Here is a 21260-nt window from a genome sequence, read left to right as displayed (position 1 = left end):
CATGAAAAATGTGGAAGTGTTACGTCGAACGTCTTGGCGTGTCGTGTGATGTCATAAGGTGTGACGTCATGCTTACGCAATTCTCCAATGCGTGTGCTTCACGGATCTCTAACGTTTTCTGCTTTAAGCCCCGCACAGATCGTTAGCTGGAATTCAGTAGCCACGGCTTGGCAGTTCTGGAGCAGCGCTCCGATTTTATTGGTCAGGAATTCGAGAGGTGAGCCTATAGGCACTGCGTGCGAAGCTTCGCATTAACCTCTTCTGCCTGGTCGCACGCCTTGGTTCTGGCGTCTGGGCGTGTCGTTTCGCGACGGGTTCCTGGGAACTTGTCTCTCGCGGCAGTAGGGCGGCGACTCGTTGGTCTCCAGTGTCTGGACGCCCCTGCCGGGCGCCTGGTCCGCGAAGTAGCCCATCTCGCCCCGATCGCCCCTCCGCACGCAGCGGTCGGCCAGCAGCGCGTCCAGGCCTCCAACGCACGGCTCGGAGATGAAGCGGCATCGTCGGCTGCGCAACGACTCCAGGAAGAAGTCCTTGGACAGCTTGTGGTCGCAGAACAGTTCTGCGAGCAAAGGGGTCGTGAGGGACGAGCATTTCACTTAGATGAGCGGATTTTAAGCTACGTGAAAGCACGGATAGAAAGGACAGTGTGTGGGGGCTTCTTGATGGCAGAGTAAGGCGCAAAGGCAGGGGCGCAAGAACAAGGACATTTTACGCGGGCCGCTCGGTTAGACTTGCCTTTCTCCCACGACAACTCCCTGACGGGGAAATTACGATCCGTCGAGTACAGAAAACCACGCTGCTGGGATCCGCACATGTCTTTCGCCGACACATAACGGCATCTTTGGCTCTTGTGAAGAGCCCGATACGTTATGATTACCAGATCCGACATAGATCTCATTGCCGTGTGCTTGACGTTAATAATGATAATTCATTTATATAAATATTTATTTGCATGAACACATTGTCAACGCCTCCTCGACATCAATGATAGTCGAGTGAGTGGTTTTGTGAAACCAAGGCCTCTCCTACATACGATTTCTTGTGGTCTGAAATCAGATGAAATTAAATGAAAGGTCATTTTTCTTCGTCAAAAGTGCAAGGAATGCGTCCCATGCGCTAGATTTCGTGCCTGCTGCCTGTGCGGCACCTGTCGTGAGAGGGAGAGAGCTACGTCAGGACTGCCGACTTGCCACGGGAAGTGGGTGGCTATGTTGTTTTTGTGCGCTTTATGGAAGAGCATTCGGCAGACCAGCCAGCAGCTCACCGCAGCCGCGCTGGCGGCGCTTCCCATCCGAAGTGCAACATCGCGACAAGTAAAAGAACAGAGGTGTTCAAGGGGTTCCCGTTGCGAAGCGAGCAACATGACTGTGATGAAAATACAGGAGGCGTTGACACGGTAACCACAGCAATTTGAACGTCATCGCGGTCTCGGTACTAAGCCTGAAAATGACAGCTGCATTGCGAAGCGCTTTTACTAAGCGCTTTTACCTCGTCTTGGCTTGCGCGTGCGCGCGCGCGTGCGTGCGTGTGTGTAATATTCGTTCATTCCTATAATATAATATTACAATATACATATAATAGAATCAGAGAGTAAGGGAGTAACTACGTATTGGCATCCACCCAAGCGCAGCAGAAACTTCGCTGTTAAAGAAAAATTCTTCCTGGTCCGGGGTATATGAAGGAACTATATTCCGTCATTGCTAAAAAAGCAGCGGAGTGGAACCGCCTACCTGCCGCGTTGGTGCTTGCCAGTAATGTCGATGAATTCAGGAAATCCGTTACAACGCATAGCGAAATTTTTCTACTTCTTTTTCTGTTACTCCACCTTGCCATGTGCTTTTGGCACCTGAGTAATGCAGTGTTTACGCCTGAAATCTGTTTTTTTTTTGCCTGTTACTTTGCCTTTTTTTTAGTTTCTGGATTGTTCACCTCATTTTGCCATAATGCTGTACATTGCCTTGAGCCTGTGTTCCCATCCCACTTTTTTGTGTTCTACCACTTCCCTCTTTAATGCCCCTTGTCATCGAAGGTTAAATGAAATAAAGAAAACAGAGATTACGAGGGTATCTTAGATAGCGTGCAATGCGTTAAAGTTAAGAGCAGCCATTTCATTACACCACGTGATGCGTCCAACTGCAAAGTTTTGATAGTGTCATTCATTAAGGCGCTCTAGCTTCTAAGAAAACGGTGCTCTTTCGTACCAATCCCGTATCGATCATAACACCTCTTCACCCCACTGACCGAGTGGCGGACATCCGGGCTGCTTTTGGCCCCCGTTGGGGTAGAAATCCACGTGGCCAAAGGGTTTCAAGATGCCAAACTGTCCCTTGATGACTTTGCCCCCGGAGCTGGTGTGAATGGCGTCCACGAACTGAGCGTCACGCCTGGAGAGGAACACGTCGGTGTCTTCAAACAGCGGCGCAGCGGCATCCAAAGCTGCGCAGATAGAGATGTAAGTTGGAAAGAAACGTCTCTCATAGTATCATAGAAGAGTACTGACGCTCAATGTAGGCATAAAAGGCATGAATTCGTTGCTTGGTTGCACACGGTTCGGAAGGAAGGCTGCACAGACAGGCTGGTAGGAGGCGAGCAATGTAGAGGCACGAGGAATCTGAGCTTAATAGATACGACATTTAATAGAAAGCAGACAACAGACAATGAAACATTTTTATTGTTGCCATTTTTAGTTTTAGCACAGCAACGACATAATTGGCAGTGGCTTAGCACAGCTAGGCCAGGATATACGTAGCGAAATCACTTTCGTCTACTGACATTTCGGTAGCGACACGCCGTCGCTGTCGTTCAGCAGCTTGGCGGCGTCTCTTCACGAGACGCTCCTCTCGTTCTTCGGGCGTCTCGGCCGCCCGCTTAGCCTTTCTCGCCTCGTTTTCACGCTATCGGCCGGCCCTGTACCATGCGACGACTTCTGGACCGGAAGACTCACTTTCACGCAGCCTGTACTGCTGCCGTGACGAGCACGGCCGCTCTCCTTCTTCAATGGTGCGCGTCTGAGGAGCGAGCGCATCGATTCCGGCTTATACTTGGGCAGCGCGATTCTGCGCATGCGCAGTGAGGCGCGTAGCGAAGCGATCGGAACTCGGCGCAGCGGCTGCGGCGGCGCACACCTGTGGCTCCAGCGCAACTGGTTGCCATGGTAACAGCGCATGCGCAATAGTAGCCTTTCATTTCATTCATAGTCATTCCGTGTCTGTTATTTGTGTGCGTAGGGCAGAAGAGATTGCGAAGAAAGTGCCGGCGCTGAGTGTCATGAAAAAGAAAAAAAAAAAGACGCATTCTATCATTTGACTTGGAAGCTTGATGTTTACAGCGATCGCCTCATATAGTATGCGTACCCATGTTATTATTATTATTACTACTTCACGGCGAGGGCTTACCAGTAATCCTTCCTAGTAGCACGCCGGTCTGGTTGAGGAAATGGCGGCCCAAGAACCCGGACACCTGACCACCCAGGCTGTGGCCGATCACGTGCACATCCTCGGGACTCAGAGTTTGACGGTAGATGGACAGCAGGTGCTGCAGCAGCAGCGATCCCTGTCGGCCGACCAGCGCTGTGTTACCGGCTGACCGTATGTAGTTGCCCTGCTCCGAGCCGCCCCGCCAGTCGACCACGATCACGTTGCAGTCTTCCTGCGCGCAGGTCACAGCAATACAGTGGCATAAGTCGTGGATCCACTGGTCCGAAACACTTGTGGAGATCCAGAGTCTGCTGAAAATTTCTACAGACATCTAGAAATTCTGGACAAGCCCATTTTTTTACAAGAAGTTGTTTATGGACGTAATATTTTTCGTATATCGTAAGATTTCAACATAAAAACCATTATATCTGCAGATCTCCCATCGGTAGCTTGCATTTTTTTTGCTATTAACGTTTTTTTTTATTGTCAAAAGTGTTCCCCATTGACTTACTATGAGAGTCTTGACTACTCGATGCGAGCGATGGTCAAACTTAAAATTACACATATTTTGCTGCGCATCGAAATAATGGACCATTACCTTCAATATTTCCATAATAGTACCTTACAGTATTCCACAGTTGCTTCACAATTAAAATTGATCTCCAAGAATCCCGGACTTGATAAAGGCTACCCTTTGCAATGATGAAATCAAAGGTAGCCAAGACGGGAAGTCCGTGACTACAGTGACGCAAAATGTATTTTGACTAAGGTGACATTTGTGGTCGTCCCGATATATAACCACTTGTCGCGGTCGGTTTAAATAGGGAGAGTAAACGGTCCGCAACGTGATGTGATGCCAACGACCAAGTGAGGCACACCCCTGTGAATGACCGTTCTCAGGCGCATGGCTCGGCCCGGTCGAAACGCTGTCGGCCGAGGTTTCTCAAGATTCTTCGTAAAATTTGCCGAGCACAATTTCTTAGCTTTGCACGTACGCAACCAAAGCTTAAATCTCGACCTCGAAGCTAGATTTATGACTACGAAGATCAAATATAAGAAAATACGTGTGGCACATCCCGTAGCTACTGTTGCTAGCGTTGTGTTTAATGGGTAGTGCCTGCTGGTGGTGCTATATATAGGAACAAGTTAAATTGTAGTGGTATGAAAGGCGTCGTTAAACACTGTAGTGGAGGTACTCCGCACAGGCGTGGGTAAAGATGCAAACAAGGCTTCATTCAGTCGATAAACAGACTCGAGGCACGGGACGTAGGCGGCCGTTTGTGCAAGGTGCTTGTGCTCGCGAGCTAGCCAATCAGTATACAGGCACTATCTGCGGCGCATCAATAGTGCAAGGTTTCAGTATACCGCGACCTCCTCCGTTTTGAAACGATGGTTGGATAAAACTTGCCGACAGCGACGCACTACGTCACGTCTTGGCTACGAAAACGAATTTTGAATTAAAACTTGTAAGTACAGTTGTGGAGCCAAACGTGACGCAATTTTATTCACATGTTGCCTGGCCCTACCGCAAATTAAATCCGGTGTTATTTATGCATTGCTTCAACTTATATGTTTATTTTGTTCTCTTTTGCCACTATGTTCCTTGTCCAATAGAGTACGTCTACCTTTCTGAAATCCCTAAAACGGGATTGCCTGTGGTTGCTTCTGGCGTCTCTAAGTCTCCTGCGAAACTCGAGGCAAAGGTCAGAGCTCGTAACGGTGCTCTAGTGGCACATGATTCGGATGCGCTCAAGCTCGACCCTGCATTGAGAGCTTAACCTGCGCAATGAATCAAAATCAACTGCACTGCACCCAAAATCGAGCTTGGCGCGTACAGCGCGAAATAGAAAAAAAAAAAGAAGAGCAGGGGCACAAGAGGACGAAAGAACAGACGTAGTGCCGTGTTTTCTTTACATCCTTTCCATCTTGCGTTCTTGTATTTCTGGAATTTATAGCGCAGAAAGACGAAGACACAAGAAAGGAATTGGACATGACACAGCGCTTCTGTACCAACTAGTTCTGGCATGGTTGTATATATCCTTCACTAAATATTCATTATAGCGCTATAAAAATCTCTTACGGCATCGCTCGAATGGCAGAGCAACCCGACATAAACAACTATTGATACCTGAGCTCTACTGAAGTGCATAGGCCTCCACAGCGTCAATCCTGAGCCGCGCTGTCTCTTGAAGAATCTACGTTTATGGGGATGATAGGCGCTCACCAGGTTCAGGAGCGAATCTTTGGCTTCTTGCACCCATTCGCTGTCGCCTGTCTCGTGCCAGCCGTGCACGATCAGCTTGAGCGGCTTGCGTTCGCGGAACAGGTTGATCCTCTCGTTGCGCTCCCGCGACCGCCAGTCGAGCCGCAGCGGCGAGTCGCGGTTCTGGCGCGAGTACAGCGGCAGGCTGGTGTTCACTTTCTCCGGGGAGTCGGGGAAGGAGAGCGGCACCGTCAGCGGGTCCCGGGAGCGGAAGCAGCCCAGCAGCGGGTAGCAGGTGCTGTCGTTGCTCTTGTCTCTCACCTGAGTGCAACCGGGAGGAGAGCCGTCGCGAGACTGTGGAACTCGCGAAGCTACAGCCACGGGCCTGGGCGGCCCGTGACCCAGCTTACTGTATGTATACGATGCAGCCAGTCAGCGAATGGTTGGTTTTCTTGTAGCTTTGCCCATCCGAATTGGAAACAAGTATAGAAACATGCAGCTATACTCGTTGATGCACGTGCGCAAAATTAATAATCATAACAATTATATGAAATAATGAGATGGTTCTCAGGAAAGGAAAGGCGCACCAGATGTCTCACTCTCACAGCGCCGTGAGGGAAAGGATGAAGGAGAGATTGAAAGGAGGGAGAGAGGAAGAAAGGTAGGGCGGCAAGCAATCACAAAGTCGTACGATATTATCACTTACGAGCTTCAGTGACTGGAAACTCATCAAATTGCAAAAATTGATCTCGTCACTAACTGCATGCGCAAATGTGTTTTCAGTAGGTTGAACGAATTCATTCGTTGTGTTTATTTTCTCGTACACGTGTATAATTTTGTCCTTCTTCGCTGAAATCCTGCCGGTTAGTATGAGGGCGGCCAGTATAAATAAAAATTTCTGGCAGTGGTTCGCTGGAGAAAAGACGGCCTTCAGCTGGCTCGTATTTGGCAGTAACAATACAGGCATGCGGCGCATTTATAGCTGCAGTTCCATCGCGGCCGCCGAGTGAATGGGGTCGGTAGTTTGTGGTAGAATGTGAGTTATAGACTGGAAAATACGGTACAACAGTGCGAAAGCGCGGCATATACAGCCGGGTAAGCTTGTGAGTCGGGCTAAGGCACCCTGGTCCTCTAGTCGACCCAGCGCGTCTACCTTCACGGTGTCCGCTAGATTTCCAGGCAGGACGGTGTCCAGAAGCTCGACCGAGGCGCCGATGAAGCGCATCGCTTTGCCGGGCAACCTGATGCGGCCTTCCACGCCTTCCCCGTCTTCCGCTGGAGTCTGCACATCACATAAAAGTGATTATAATCAGGCACATCGTTAGATAACTATTGATCTGAGTCTAGGAGCACGAACAGTCTGAAGGCAGAGCTTTATAATTTGGGTGTGAGAGAGAAACAAAGTCGCAGCATTTGGTGACCTGCACTGGAAGCCTTCGTTCCAGAACCATCCGTAAAGCAGCGCCTGAATATTCCCCACGAGAACAACCTACAGGTGGTGGTAGCGTTGCTGCTCTATAAGGTGGAGGCCCATGCACTCTACTCGCGGAGGTGTTCATGGCGGCTGCCCGCAATAAAGCACAGGCTGCTGTGTGAGCTTTTGCGCGCAGTTACACTCCCCGACTAAAGTTATCGCAATAACAACGCGAAAGCAGTCTCATCATGGCGGCATACGGGTGAAAAAGATAAGTCGGTGCTTTTCACGCGCACTTACCGTAAGCTCGGAGTCATCGTTGTTACGAATGGTTGTGCCGTAGGTAACGGTGGCCAGCAGTAGCACCAGTGCAGTTATGCAGGCTGTGAGGCGAAAGGAAAAGAGAACAAGTAGAAAAACGACAACGCTTTAGCTGACATGGCGAGAATGTATAGCGATCAAGTTCAAAACCCGCGCGTCCCAATGCCGGGTAATTCCATGTCGCATTTTGTATGTTCTAAAGCAAGGGGTCGGACCGCAAAGCTACACACAAATTACCTACAATTGTCTGTCGCGCTCAGAATAGTGCTTCAGCGATACACTCCCTTATTGCGCCGCCATAGTAAAGTTTCTTGTTCTACTCCCGCGGTTTCATGCAGCAATGTTTTATTAATGCGAAAGCGTTACATGGCTCATCGGCAACGAAACCCAATGTCCAGAAAGAGTGGCTTCCCAAAACCCACGTGACCAGGCAAAGAAAAATGAAATTTGCTCCGAAGGTGCGGGGACTTCAACCAAGGGTCTTCAGATTACGAGGCGAGAACGCAGCCCATAGCCACCAAGCTGCGTTGCTTGTTGGCGAACAAAGGTGAATCTGGTGCATGCGTTACCTGACGACTGTTTGCTAATGAGTAGGTGTGTCATTAAAAAGGAAGTCAACAAAAATAAAAATTAATCAGGAAATAAAGATAATAAAGCAATACTTTCGCATTCAGAGCCCGTAAGTACACTCTAAACACGAATACGCCTATATGGGAGTGAAAAGGGGGGTAAGCTGTTCTCTAGTGAGTGCGCCAGAAGACAGTTTGCCCTCTTTTTACTTCTTTCTGTTTAGACCATAGCCTTAAGTCCCCTCCGTAGTTTTTGTTCTGTATTTGAGTGGTTTTTATGGAGTACGGACCAACCGGTGGAACTCGCTACTCTTGTGCAATAAGCAATTGATAGGGAGTGGCATGAAATGTTTGGTTTTCAGGTACAAACCAAACCTTTCGTGCCCATCCCTATCAATTGATTGATTGATTGATTGATTGATTGATTGATTGATTGATTGATTGATTGATTGATTGATTGATTGATTGAACTCACAGGTGCCGGTTGGTCAACTGGACCCGGTTGCAGCCTAGTTTTGCCCCCCAGCCCAGGCGACAATGTATAGCAAGCGACGACACACTTTGGCCCCAGCTGCCAAGGAGGCGAGGGATACGCAAGGCTTTTACATACACCGTTTATTCGCGTCCAGAAACTCGAACTCAGAATCGATACACTACGTACATAGATTCAGAATCGATATACTTCGTACATGAGTGTCGAAGCGTTTAAACCATTCATTTATTCACGAGGAAAAAGCCTTTAGTGAAGCTGTCTGCATTTAGCTCCCTTCTGAACCTTATGGGGGACATCATTCGGTACGTCGTCATAAAAAGATTGATGTGCGATTTACGGCCTGTATTTATTACAAATAAAATCTATTGTTCGGCTCGTCTTCATCATGTTGGTCAAGGTCACGGTATGGGCCGTCGGTTAAGCCAAAACACTGCAGCTGCACGACCCACGACCAAGATGGCATGGAAAGTAGTGCAAATATTACGCCAAGTGAAGCAGTTCACGCCAGCGTCCATAGTTCTAACTACAGGCGAGAGAGGGCTTCTCTAGATCCACATTTTGTATGCACACGAAAACTCTGAATCAACTTGCCCAAAAGTTTCAATAATGTTTTATGCGGCTTATTTTAGTTACTATTTGAGAATTTGCGAAACCGCTCGAGAAATCGAGAACTTGCATTTTTATGCCGCATTGTTTAAAATACGATATAAACATACCGCAGAGTGTACAACCAGAGATAATCTTCTTTCAGCGCCTTACACCAGAAATTAGCTGTCGCGAACCCCAATTCAGCACACCGTGCACCGCGTTATCATTACTGGAATACTGCAAACCAGACTGGGCGTAAGCGCGTTTCACTGGAGGCAACCGCGGTACCGGAACATTCTTAGAACATTCTTACACCGCGATTCCGTGACTTGTAAGCATCAAAATACGCACTCAAGCTAATTCGAATGGGTTAATTAGCCACAAAATTCACCCCGCTACATTCGCTCGAATTTTTGCAAGTAAAAGCTTGCTGTTTGCCGCCGAACTATAGGTTCTTCCTCTCCTTGGTTTTATAGTAGGTCTCCTTTGAATGACAGCCTTGACATAAATTCATGATAATTGGCCCATCGCGCGCTTTATTACATATGGATTCTCACGCTTCCAACAAACTAGCTGTGACCATATCTCGGATGCAAGTTACTTTGCACGGCCGTATGCTGTGTGAATAAGGTGCGGATGCCGAGCGCAGCGCTCGTCGCGGAGTGAAACCGAAGTTCTAATTTCCCTAACGGCTCGCAGATGGGTTTGACATACGACTAAAACGGTGTGTTTTCTACTCGACAATTTTACATGCCTCAGCAGTCATGACGCGCACGCGTTTTCGAGATTCCAGGACGACTAAATGCGCTCCGGCAATCTGCGTTCGCATAGCTGACTGTCAGGACTTGCATACTGAAAAACGCGTTAGAATTTGAAGGAATATCTTTTAAATAAGACCGGGAAGCAAGCTCAACGTAGACCGTATGCGATACGTACGGCGAATCGCAGGTGAATTATCTGAAATGGAACACTGCTGTTGCAGCAACTGTCAAAAATAGGTTAGGTTCTAGATTGGAAACATAATCGATTGAAGACTACCAACTTTTATCGACTATTTGCTCTTTAGTGAACTCGAGAGCACCTTGCCCAAATAAATGTATAACTGGCTGCGGGGCTGTGAAAGATGGCAGAAGAGCTTAGAACATAACTTTTCAACATGCATTTTTCCATGATAGCGGTAGTCTGCAAACCGTGTCATTACCGATACGACAACAAACATTATTCGTCTCGGCAATAACTGGCGTGACATTAACTGCGATGCGTACACTTTCTTGAAAATATAGTTCAGTGCGCAGCGATCTTTAAAAAAAAACTATCAACAAAATAAGACCGGTGATGTATGTCACAGATATCTCCAATCGCTTTTTGCTGCTATACCATTTCAGGCGATCAAGAAAACCCTAAGTCAAACCATGCGAAAGGCAAACCAGTCGAGAGGCAAAAAAAAAATCAGGGCGCCTGAAGTTCCTTCATGCAGAAATAACGCTCTGTTTTGCGCTCTGCGCTATCCGCTAAGTGTAGTGTGCCCACTACAGGCAACGTAGCCCGACTGTCTTCAGGGCTTCGAATTTTGAACACAGAATGGCCTCACTCTCGACTCTGTCCCGACATTCTTTAACAATAGGTTCCTGCCAATTCAGCAAGTTCTGGTCTCGTTATTGTCCCCAGAGGGAAAGATCTTCCAGTACACACCAAAATGTTTGCAACACTCGTCGCACACAGTGTAGACTCAATCGCGTACTGCCCGCGGCCCTGCACTGGCTACACGGCGCTGGTCCGGCAGGGTGCAGAGGCAGGGGCCGCTCGCCCCTTGTTCGTTGCATGGTATGGCGTGTGACGAATTCGCCGTTTCGCGCAAAAAACAACAAAGCAGGGAAGCTGGTTGCTTCAGGAAGCGATTTTGCATTAAAACACAGAAAAAAATTATTTCCCGCACCATTATTATATTTTGCGTTAATTCGCATTGTCTCTTGTGTTATTTACTGCAGAGTGCTTTCGCAATGAACTCTTATAAATATGGTGTATAGCCAGTATATAGACTAGCCTCTATTTGCTAGATATTTTTGTATATTCATAGCCTGTAGACTGTCTGTTGACAAAAGTCTACTAAAAGTGTGTGGCCATAAATCCATAGATTATCTATAGACTGTCTGTAGCATTTGTATTGCCTATAGACTGTTCTCTAGGATTTCCTATAGAGAGTCTATAGACTTTATAGACACAAGTCTATGGACATTCTATAGACTGTCTAAAAATTTGTTTGCAAGGGAAGGCGCTCCTCATTAGGAATCGCGGTACTACGGTGCAGGATTGCAGTACACGCTGGGAGTATTTCTGGCACGTTTGTACAGTACGCAGCGACGCATGATTAGGCTGGCTTTCGCTGCTCCGCTACTCAGGCAACAATGGCCCCGCCGCGGTGGCTCAGTGGTTACGGCGCTCGGCTGCTGACCCGAAAGACGCGTGTTCGATCCCGGCCGCGGCGGTTGAATTTCGATGCAGGCGAAATTCTAGAGGCCAGTGTGCTGTGCGATGTCAGTGCACGTTAAAGAACCCCAGGTGGTCAAAACTTCCGGGGCCCTTCACTAGGGCGTCCCTCATAGCCTGAGTTGCTTTGGGACGTTAAGCCTCAATAAACCAATAAACCAAATCAGGTAACAATCGCAGTACATAGAATGCTAAATTTCTGTATTGGCTGCGTCTTTGGAATGATGCGGCAAAACAAAAACAACCGCTAACTTCAAAAGTGTCCGCGCCGAGACGTTAGGACCGGGAGGCCGGGAAGTTCCGTATCACGACCAAATTACTTCCCGTGGGGCACAAGCCACTATCGTCGCTTCCCGACGCTGGCATGCCGCGTTGATGAGCGTGCCCTTGTTACGAAAGCCGTTGTTTTATACGAGAATAAGCGCCACCTAAAACTAAACAAACAAAAGAGCCGACTAGAAAAGTGCCCAGGGCAATCAAGAGGGCAAGCAACCCTGCTTGCTAAAGAAAAACAGGAACAGGAAGGGGATATCTGAGGGTCGCGCAAGATCTTTGCGAAGAAAACAAACAGGAAAAGAATGCGAGGAGAACGATCGATCGGTTCTCGGCCAGATTGACAAAGCTGGAACATATTGATACGGGAAAGAAAGTCGTAATTCGTGCTCCCGATTACGATACTCGCTAATGAACTGGGGAGAATTCTGGCATTCATTATCCTAATTGTCTCAGGACATGCCTCCCTGTCGGGTTCGCAAATATAGCTGGCAGCGATTTTTTCTATAGCGGGGCTTTCGCATAGCAATATTTTATTGTCCTTCATATGGATGGTCTTGTAAGGAAGAAACACGGACCGACCACTTGAATTTGCTACTCTGTTGCACTTCATCCATGAACCCAGACGATGACTGACTTTCGGAGCTTCAGATAGTTAGGTTGTCGTGTTATGTAGGTCTATAATTGCATTAGGCCGGTCCTTAATGCATATATAGGGATACCTGCCGCCGTTTTTACGGCTGTGCGGAGTAGGGTGTATAGCTGCTTTGTTTCTGCCTGTTTGAAGCGTAGCATATGTGATGTGGCTAATCATTAAAGCCTGTACGATGCGGACAGTGTCGGCTTCTTTTAGGCCCTGACTGCGGCTGGTGACCCTTCGGGTCATGTGGATTATCTGATTTGTATTTTTTTTTTGTGGCACCAGCATGCACGTGGTCTTTGCAATTGTTTGTACGTGTAGACCCAGCAACCGTACTCTGCTTACCCTGTGAGCAGGTTCACCCCCGACTGGGACCTCAATGTGCGGTGGTGGGTTAGCTTTTCTTCGGCATTTTCTAATCGTGAGCGATTCTGACTTCTGATGAAAATTACGTTTAAAATATTGGAACTATATTCGTTGATTCCCTGCAGTTATTACGGGGTAAGGTGATAGATACCACACGAAGAGGTTGTATTTAGATTGTGATAATACACCGCGAATACCAGATGGGCTGAGCATAACCGGTTCCATCTCAAGGTAAATTAACACAATAGCTAGGCGGGTGAGTTGGTGATACATGTTCAAAAATAACAGCGCGGAAAACGAAGACTAAAGGGGAGAAAAACACAGGACAAGCGCTGATTCTCCACTGAAGTTTAAGTGATGTTTAACTTCACTTAAGGGAAGAACGTTAGTATCAAATCAAGTAACGATGAAGTTGCGAAAGTGACAAAAGCAGGAAAACACTGTACCGGTGATAGTTAAACTCTAAGCAAGCGTTGAGAAAGGCAGTAGCTTTGGTGGAAGCGACTCTGCGAAGAAACTTGAAGGCAACCATTGCATGGATGGGATATTAAAATCACCCGAAAACTAAACGGTTGCACCATGCAATCGGATTTGTACTTGGCTTAAGCAATCAATTAATGGTTCGCAAATATAGCTGGCAGCGTTTTTTTTTTATAGCGGGGCTTTCGCATAGCAATATTTTATTGTCCTCTATATGGATGGTTTTGTAAGGAAGAAACACGGACCGACCACTTGAATTTGCCGCTCTGTTGCACTTCATCCATGAACCCAGACGCAGAATCTTTATACCACGGTCACCGAGTGTTGAAATTATCAGACCCTTCTTTACTTCGCAAGCAAAAAGCCTTTTCAGTGGTATTTCCATCTCCTCCACTCTGAACGCAACTGGTGATGTCATCTATCACGGCGTTAAAAAAACCCTGAAGGGCGAGTACGTATTTAGTATTTAGTGCGTATTTAGTGCGGTGAAAACAGATTGTCCGGCTCGACTTCGTCATGTTATTGACTAAGTTTACGACATGAGTCACCGGTTACCCCAAAGCACTAAATCCAGCATGACCGAGATGACATGGAAAATATTGGGAATAATACGCCAAGCGAAGCGGTTCACGCCGCGTTCGTAGAGGCAGCAGAAGGCTGCAATGCTTCCACGTTGTATATGCAAATGAAAGCTCTTGAGCCAGGCGGCGAAAAAGTTTAAACTGCGTCTCATGCAGCTTGTTCTCAAACATCCACAGCTAGTTTAAACTGATTTTTTACAATTTAAGAGTGTAAATGAATGAATGAATGAATGAAATAAAAGAAACGGAAAATTTGGATATTTTATGCCACATTGTTTAAAATTCGAGGTAAATGCGCCGTAAAGCGTAAGACCAGAGAAAACTGTCTTTCAGAGCCCCACAGAACACACTTGCTGTTGCGAACATACTTCAGTACAGGGTGAACCAGGTCATCATTACTGGAATAACAGAGATCTGAGTGGGCGTAAACGAGTTTGATCGGAGGCAATCACGGGTACCGACGTGCCCTTGTTGCCGTGACATTTTTGCACATAAAAATATCCACTCAGGCGAATTCAATACTGTCAACAACCAATCAAATTCGCCAGGCGACGTTCGCTTGATGCTGCTTGGCAACTAAAAACTGACTGTTCTCCCGCGATCTACAAGTTCTATATTATGGTTCTCTGGTTCGTCTGCTTGCAGTGACCCATAGAGTAGAAATTCGCAATTAGTGTCCAATCACGCACTTCATTATGTATTATTTCTCACGTTTCAGATTAACTGAGACCAAATCTCGGACGCAATCTACTATACACGCCCGTAAAATGTCAGGTATGCATTGGGAATAAGGTGCGGATACTGGGCGAAGCGCTTGTCAAGTGGATTGAAACTAATGCTTCTACTTCCACAAAGGCTCGCACACGCACACAGTGCAAGGTCATGGGGGCTTAAGCCGTGTCTTGTCCACTTGCAACTTTCCCATGCTTCGGTAGCCACGATGTGCACATGTTTACGAGGCGTTGGTACGAATAGATGCGCTCAGACAGTCGGCGTTGGCCCGTCTCACTGGGAGCGTGCGTAAGAAGAGAGATGCTTTCACAACTGAATGAGTACGCGCTTTAAAAAAAAAAAAAGCTGGGCAACAGCTTAATGCAGACCGCATGCGAAATGCATGCCAAATGGCGTGCGCTTCGAACGTCTGCAATGAAAGAAAATCTTGATGGTATTGTTATGCAGAATGCCGTTGCAACAACCACCAAAGTATTTGATGCAGCCCCACGCGTTACGCTCTAAAAACAAATACGCCTTTATGGGAGTGATAAAGAAATAAGTTGTCCTCTAGCGCACTTTGTTCCATAAAGGGGTGTGCGCTAGAGGACAATTTACTCCCTTTTTACTCCTTTAGAGTGTAGGCTGCAGAAAGGGAAAAAGAAACTGCATTGAGTAGTCTCTGGCCGTCACACAAACGTGTCCGGTTCGGTAGCGGCATTCGATGTTTTTCTTTGTTTTTTTTATTGTTTTTTTTCTGTGCTGTGACCGGATTACCGGATTGCACTTAAAAATAAAATGCTCAGCTCGGTTTGTTCCCTACTCTTGGCGCCGCGCAGTCGCAGCGTGCACAAAAATGGAACGGAGCAGCGTGGCACTCGCGTTGCTTTCAGGAATTTTGAAGCGCACGGAGAAACGATATATGGGTAATCGCAATTACTAACACGATCAGAATGAGTTTGACGATGGTAATCTGCCGCACTGTCTCTGTGAATGCATAGAGCTGGTTACTCTGTTTCAAGCGCTATAAGAATAGAACGCGTGCATAATTGCACTATTATATTTTGCACTAATCCGCGTTGTCTCTCGCGTTATTTATTCCGTACTATACTTCCACTGCGAAGACGCCCTTCACTCGGATTTGCGGCACTACGGTACACGGTTATAAAATTCTCGGGGTCTTTCTTGGTGTGCTAAATAGTACGCGCCGGCGTATGAGCACTCGGTGTCCGTCACTTCGATTCTCTAGTAACGGCTATAGTAACATGGTAAACTGCATACGCTAAATGTCTCTGCTGGCTGCGTCTTTGGGTTCGTGCGCACAAAAACGCTGCCCTTAACGGTGAGTCCGCGCCAAGACGTGAGGACCAGGCGGGCGGGAAGTGCCCTATCAGGACCAAATTACTTCCTGTGCTGTTTCTCGTCGCTGGGCTGCAGCTTCGATGAAAGTGCGCTTGTTAGAAAAGGCGTTGTTTTATCCGCGAATGAGCGCCTAGTAAAATTCAATATAAAAGCCGGCCCCACAAACAGGCAGGGCAATCAAGAGTGCAAGAGGCTCTCTTATAGAAAAACAGGAAAGGGAAGGCGATATGTGAGGGTTGCGCAAGATCTTTATCAGGAAAGAAAACGGGAGAAAAAACTGCAAGCTGTAGGCGCTTCGCGGCTAGATCGGAAAGGCTGTACTGATTTGATATGGGAAGAAAAAGAGTGCTGGAGAAAGCTGAAGATCATGGATGTAATTAGAAAATAGGCGGTAAATGGCCCGAGGCGGACGTACTTTTACGTGAGCTTGAGTAAATGAAAGGCGGATTTCGTTACCACACTACAGTAGCTGGCCTCATGAGTGAGCCTCATAACTGCGTCAGTATCACTTCAATTCTACATCGACTGTCCATGATATCTAATAAGAATGACAACAGGAGGGGAGATACAAGTTACCAAAATACCTTTTTTTTTTCTCCAGAAAGACAAATCTTAAACGAGATGCGCGAACTTCCGTGATTATCTACCGTCAAGGGGAAAACTAACTGTAACTGTAAAGCAGCCCAGCATTTCAGATCCATGAAAGGGGTGGCCCCAAGCAAGAGGCCAGGCTCATATGTCTCCTCGCTCGTACTCGCAGGTAAGATCCCTTCGATATTAACCAGCGACCTTGCACTGTTGGTCAGAGTACATAAGTTATTGCGCGCTTCTCCTTGTTGTCTTTTTAGAGTTTGCCCCGGTGGCACTTACGTTGTCCTTTGACGCTCAACAAGCCCGATAAAGTACTCTACTTTTCATAGTCTGCGTGCAGCGCGACGAAATACGTCTCGGTCGCGAGTGGTTTCGGTTTACAAGTTTGTGTCGGTGTCCTGGGATGGTGCTACGGCAGATGGATGTGGTGTAACGATGGGCTAGTTACTGCTCAAAAAGATGGGCGTTCTGCTCGTCAGTGCTCTTCAACAGTACCATCAGCGTCAAATCAAACGACAAGTGAATAACTCAGACGCAAACACAAGACTGCACAAATATTACGTGTTGAACGAGATATAAAGGCTGGGTACCATTCACACTTCCACACAGCTGCCTTCGGGCCACTGAAGTGAAAATAAAGTGCGTTAGTATGCAATCTGGCTCAGTGGAAATCTGAGTTTTTCCGTTCCCGCTTCAGTGACCGTGTTCGCGTTTCATTTGACTCTGACAATACATTCATAATGATTCATATGGTGTGTGAATTATTAACGTCAGTACCTGTATACGTATCTGGTGGCGATGGCGTTCATGACAAAGCGGTCGCGAGTTTGACCCAGCCTCGGAGGACGCATTTTATAGAAGGCGAAATGCAAGAGCACCCCTGCGCTGAAATTTCAGTGCGCAATGGAGAGCCCTAGGTATATTAAATAATACTATAGAGCATGGCGGTCCTCATAGCAGAGGTGTGAAGCCCGAGGTAACCTGATGCAGAAGACAAAACCGAGAGAAGAAAAAAGGAGAGCGCTGACTTTCTTCTGCTCTTGATCTCGTCTTTGCGCGCTCAATAACGAGCCGCAGAGCTCAACAGTTGGAAAAGTAAGGGAAATTGGAGCTAGCAGTCGTTTCGTAACTCTGCCTGATGACGCAGACACAGTCCACGTAACGTCTGATTTCTGCACAGTGAACCTTACGTAAGTTGGGTGTACTCACAGTGCACGACAAAGCCCATGGTTGCCGGTAAGCTCCGACGGAGGGATTTAGGCGGCCAACTTGATGATTCCGATGACGTCCTTCAGATGCTAAAAGAGTGACGAAAGATTGTGAAAAAAGGCAAGGTATATTTAGTGCATGCAAACGAAAGACAGTACTTTGAAAGGCTGACAATAACTTCTACGCGACTAGGTGCGTACACTGTCAATAATACAATAATCCTTGAATGCAAGCTACAACACGCAAACCTCATAATAATGAGCCAAGGTAGTTTCGCCGCAACATGGCGGCTTCTCCCAGTGATCACTAATGGCTCCCCTCTGCGCCACTCGCATTCATTCCTAACTGAGCAGACTTTCTTGCCTGATTTTCTGTTTCCTCTCTCTTTCTGCGGACTCTCTATTCTGCGTACCACACGTCCTCCACGAGACCATTTCCCCGTCACTATTGCAGTTGAAATATCATCCACTCGTGCTTGTTCTCCAATACACGCTGCCGTTTATTTTCTTAACGCTAGACCTGTCGTTGTCCTCCCCACAGCTCGGTGCTCCTCTGTTAATCCCATTCCGGGTTGTTTCGTTAGCCTGCGCACTTACGCTCTATACATTCTTTTTTTTTTTGATAGCTACTCGCAATTTGCAGTTCATGCACACATTTTCAAAATGAGAGTAACTCATTTCTATTCGTATCTTGTGGCATCCTGCTCTGTACTCACTGCTTGAACTACATGACTTAGGTAAACGTACTCTCTCACAACTTCCTGAATAATATAACGCAAAGCTCATTAAATAATGTCTCATTAATTTTTAGACATCCTCAGTCACTCTGGGTGAACGATATGCCGAAATTATTGCTCCAATGCATAACCTCGTCGCTAAAAAAAATGTGTTCTGCGGGCCAGGAACGAAGGACGCTTTCACTCGTTCTTTGCACACTAAAGCGTCGTGAAAGCTATTGTGGTCATGTTTACATGAGAACGGCATACAACGGCAGTCCGATGAATTCCTTAGTTTTGAATGAAACCTTCATTTGAGAATAAAAAAAAAGCTTCCACACGAGGAAATATATATTCGCTTAGCGACAAGAGGTATACTTGATATTGTGAAAAAGTGCTTGTCACATTAGACTAGAATAGCTTTGTTTTTACCATCTGAAAGCTTTCTGAACTTATCTTTGTTATCAGTGTGTTTCTTAACCTTAATCTTGTTACGCACGAGGTTTCTGTTAACCAATGGAACTCGTGATTTTTTTTTACGTCAAGTTTCGTCTTTTTTTACATCCAAATATTCTTCACTATAGATCATAAAACTTTTGACATCTTAATGGTTACTTTCTCCGCCTATTACTCCCAAACACTGGGGCAAGATCTGCGTAATAGTGGCACATAAGGCTTCTATGTATCGCCGGTGCTGGCACAGGAGAAAAAGCAAGATAGTTTAAAAACACAAACCATTTTTGGACTATTTTACTCATAACGCACTTTTCTCACGGTAATTTTGATTCCACAGTATGTCGTATGCATGACTGGTGAAATAGTGCACACTAAAAAAAAATGCAGTCAAAATGTCTTTTTTTTTCTTCTGGGTTAATTTGCACTAACGAATTTACCGCAGCAAAATTTCTCCGACAAGCGCGCCGCTTTGACACAAGCATTCTTGTGGCGCGCGATTTTAGTTGCAATAATTCGTAACGTACTGTTTGTCACAGAAGTGGCTACAACTCAGTACGGCCCTTTACTTTTCGCTACCGTTTTCCTCTTACGAAGCACCCATACTGTCTTGAAGCTGCGAAACTTATCGATGTTTGTCTCTTTGATCTATTTCTCTAATCTACTGCGACTGCGAACTAACGCAAAGTCAACTCTCGCACTCCTTAATTTATGGCCGCCGCGGTGGCTCAGTGGTTATGGTGCTCGGCTGCTGACCCAAAAGACGCGGGTTCGATCCCGGCCGCGGCGGCTGGAATTTCTTTGGAGGAGAAATTCTAGAGGCCCGTGTACTGTGCGATGTCAGTGCACGTTAAAGAACCCCAGGTGGTTGAAATTTCCGGAGCCCTTCACTACGGCGTCTCTCATAGCCTTAGTCGCTTTGGGACGTTAAACCCCATAAACCAAACCAAACCAAACCTTAATTTATGATAGACATTGACTGAGCAGCCATCCTTTACAAGCCACACTGTACTTGCGCTATGGTATAAGACTTTCGACGACCGACATTCAATGAAAGCGCCACCGGATAGGAGTGGATAAAGGTACCATTATTGTTCTGACCGCCTAGCACCAGCATACCCCAGGTACCCAACTTTACAGCACGTGTTCACTGCATATCGAAACTTTCGCCACCTTTACAGGTAAAAATTACGCCCGTGCCCTTCTTTTGAATACACTGGTATCCCCTAGCGCAGCCGTCGTCACTCAGGTCAGCCACATGTCCGCATGCGTTCTCGCGCGGCGCCCCAATGCGCGTGCGAATTTGGCACTGGGTAAAAATGTCCACAAGAGTGATATCAGTGCACCGGTGAGCAAAATGTTCTCAGGTAAGTACTGCCGCCAATACTGATACTGCGTCGCACGAGCGAGCCAGCGTCAGCCACAAGCAAAAGGACAAGCAGCGCACTGCTATGCGCCGCCAAGTTTACGCGCACGGTGGTTGCGGGGAAAAAAAAAAAAAATTCATTGAAGGCTGACAAGCCCGCAGGGGTGCACACTTATTCTGATTCGGCAGATAGGTCGCGTCGGAAACGTGTCACGGTCACGCCAGTCGCTGCCGTGGACTCCGTTGGTCCTTAGCGGCTAGCTATGCGCTCGCGCGCAGCTAAGCGTGCCTCGCGCCGCTAACCCAGTCCCGCTCCCACCAAACAAGAAAAAAAAAACAAAGGTCAACCCGCGCATTCGACGCGACATTGATTTGCGCGGTCTGAACGAGCGCTTTATCGCTGGCGGCGGCGATAGCCGACGATATATGCATGCACGTCGCGGCCGCTCCGCGAATGCATACAAACTCCTTTCCCGAATGCGTGCCACTCGACCCGCTGGGGAACCAAACTGGGAAGGGCACGTGCGGCGGCGCGCATCTCGCGATAATCTTCCGCAACCATTCATTTCTCGTTTTTAACGCCCCGGGAGGCGTAATCTTGGCCATCGAGCACCGAATAGGCAAGCGGGGCGCGCCCGCACGCACGCGTACACAACCAACGCTTACCTCCTCCTGGCACAAAGTGCGGCGGCCACGCGTGTCGTCGGGCGTCAGAGCCGATCGCGAGAAAAAGTTATCGGCATGCCGGTGCCCGCGGCTGCCGCGCGCATCTCAAGCGACCTTCTCGCGCTGGGCTGCAGCACAGGGCAACTTCCTTTCGCAATATCGCGCTTTTCTTTTCGCTTCTTTCTGCCAAGGACGTCCGCTTATTACGTCAGCTCACGTTCTCAACGCCCGCGGCGAGCTCCCGCGCTAAGCGCTAATGGGAGCGCGAAAGCGGAATTGGACGAGCTTCGGCGGGACTGTGCGCTCGTCCGGACAAACGGCTTCAATTAGGGCTGCCGCCGTTCTGGCTCGGAGCC

General features: G+C 47.5%; 1 protein-coding gene across 1 annotated transcript; it reads right to left on the bottom strand.

Moving 5' to 3' along the window:
- Positions 1-175: 175 nt before the first annotated feature.
- LOC149353497 (pancreatic lipase-related protein 2-like) lies at positions 176-21018 on the bottom strand. Its single transcript, XM_089577363.1, has 8 exons — positions 20905-21018; positions 17705-17793; positions 7334-7416; positions 6773-6901; positions 5641-5940; positions 3396-3648; positions 2242-2436; positions 176-559 (listed from the first exon to the last, which is right to left on the bottom strand). The coding sequence occupies exons 2-8, from the start codon at positions 17721-17723 to the stop codon at positions 252-254; spliced, it is 1287 nt and encodes a 428-aa protein (XP_089433489.1). The 5' UTR covers positions 17724-17793; positions 20905-21018; the 3' UTR covers positions 176-251.
- Between the last annotated feature and the right edge of the window lie 242 nt (positions 21019-21260).

Source organism: Amblyomma mixtum, chromosome 3, assembly GCF_055824585.1.
Source record: "Amblyomma mixtum isolate Tamu chromosome 3, ASM5582458v1, whole genome shotgun sequence".
In the NCBI taxonomy this organism is placed as follows: Eukaryota; Metazoa; Arthropoda; class Arachnida; order Ixodida; family Ixodidae; genus Amblyomma; species Amblyomma mixtum.
Note: the sequence above shows the minus strand (reverse complement) of the source record. Positions and strands in the feature narration are given on the sequence as shown.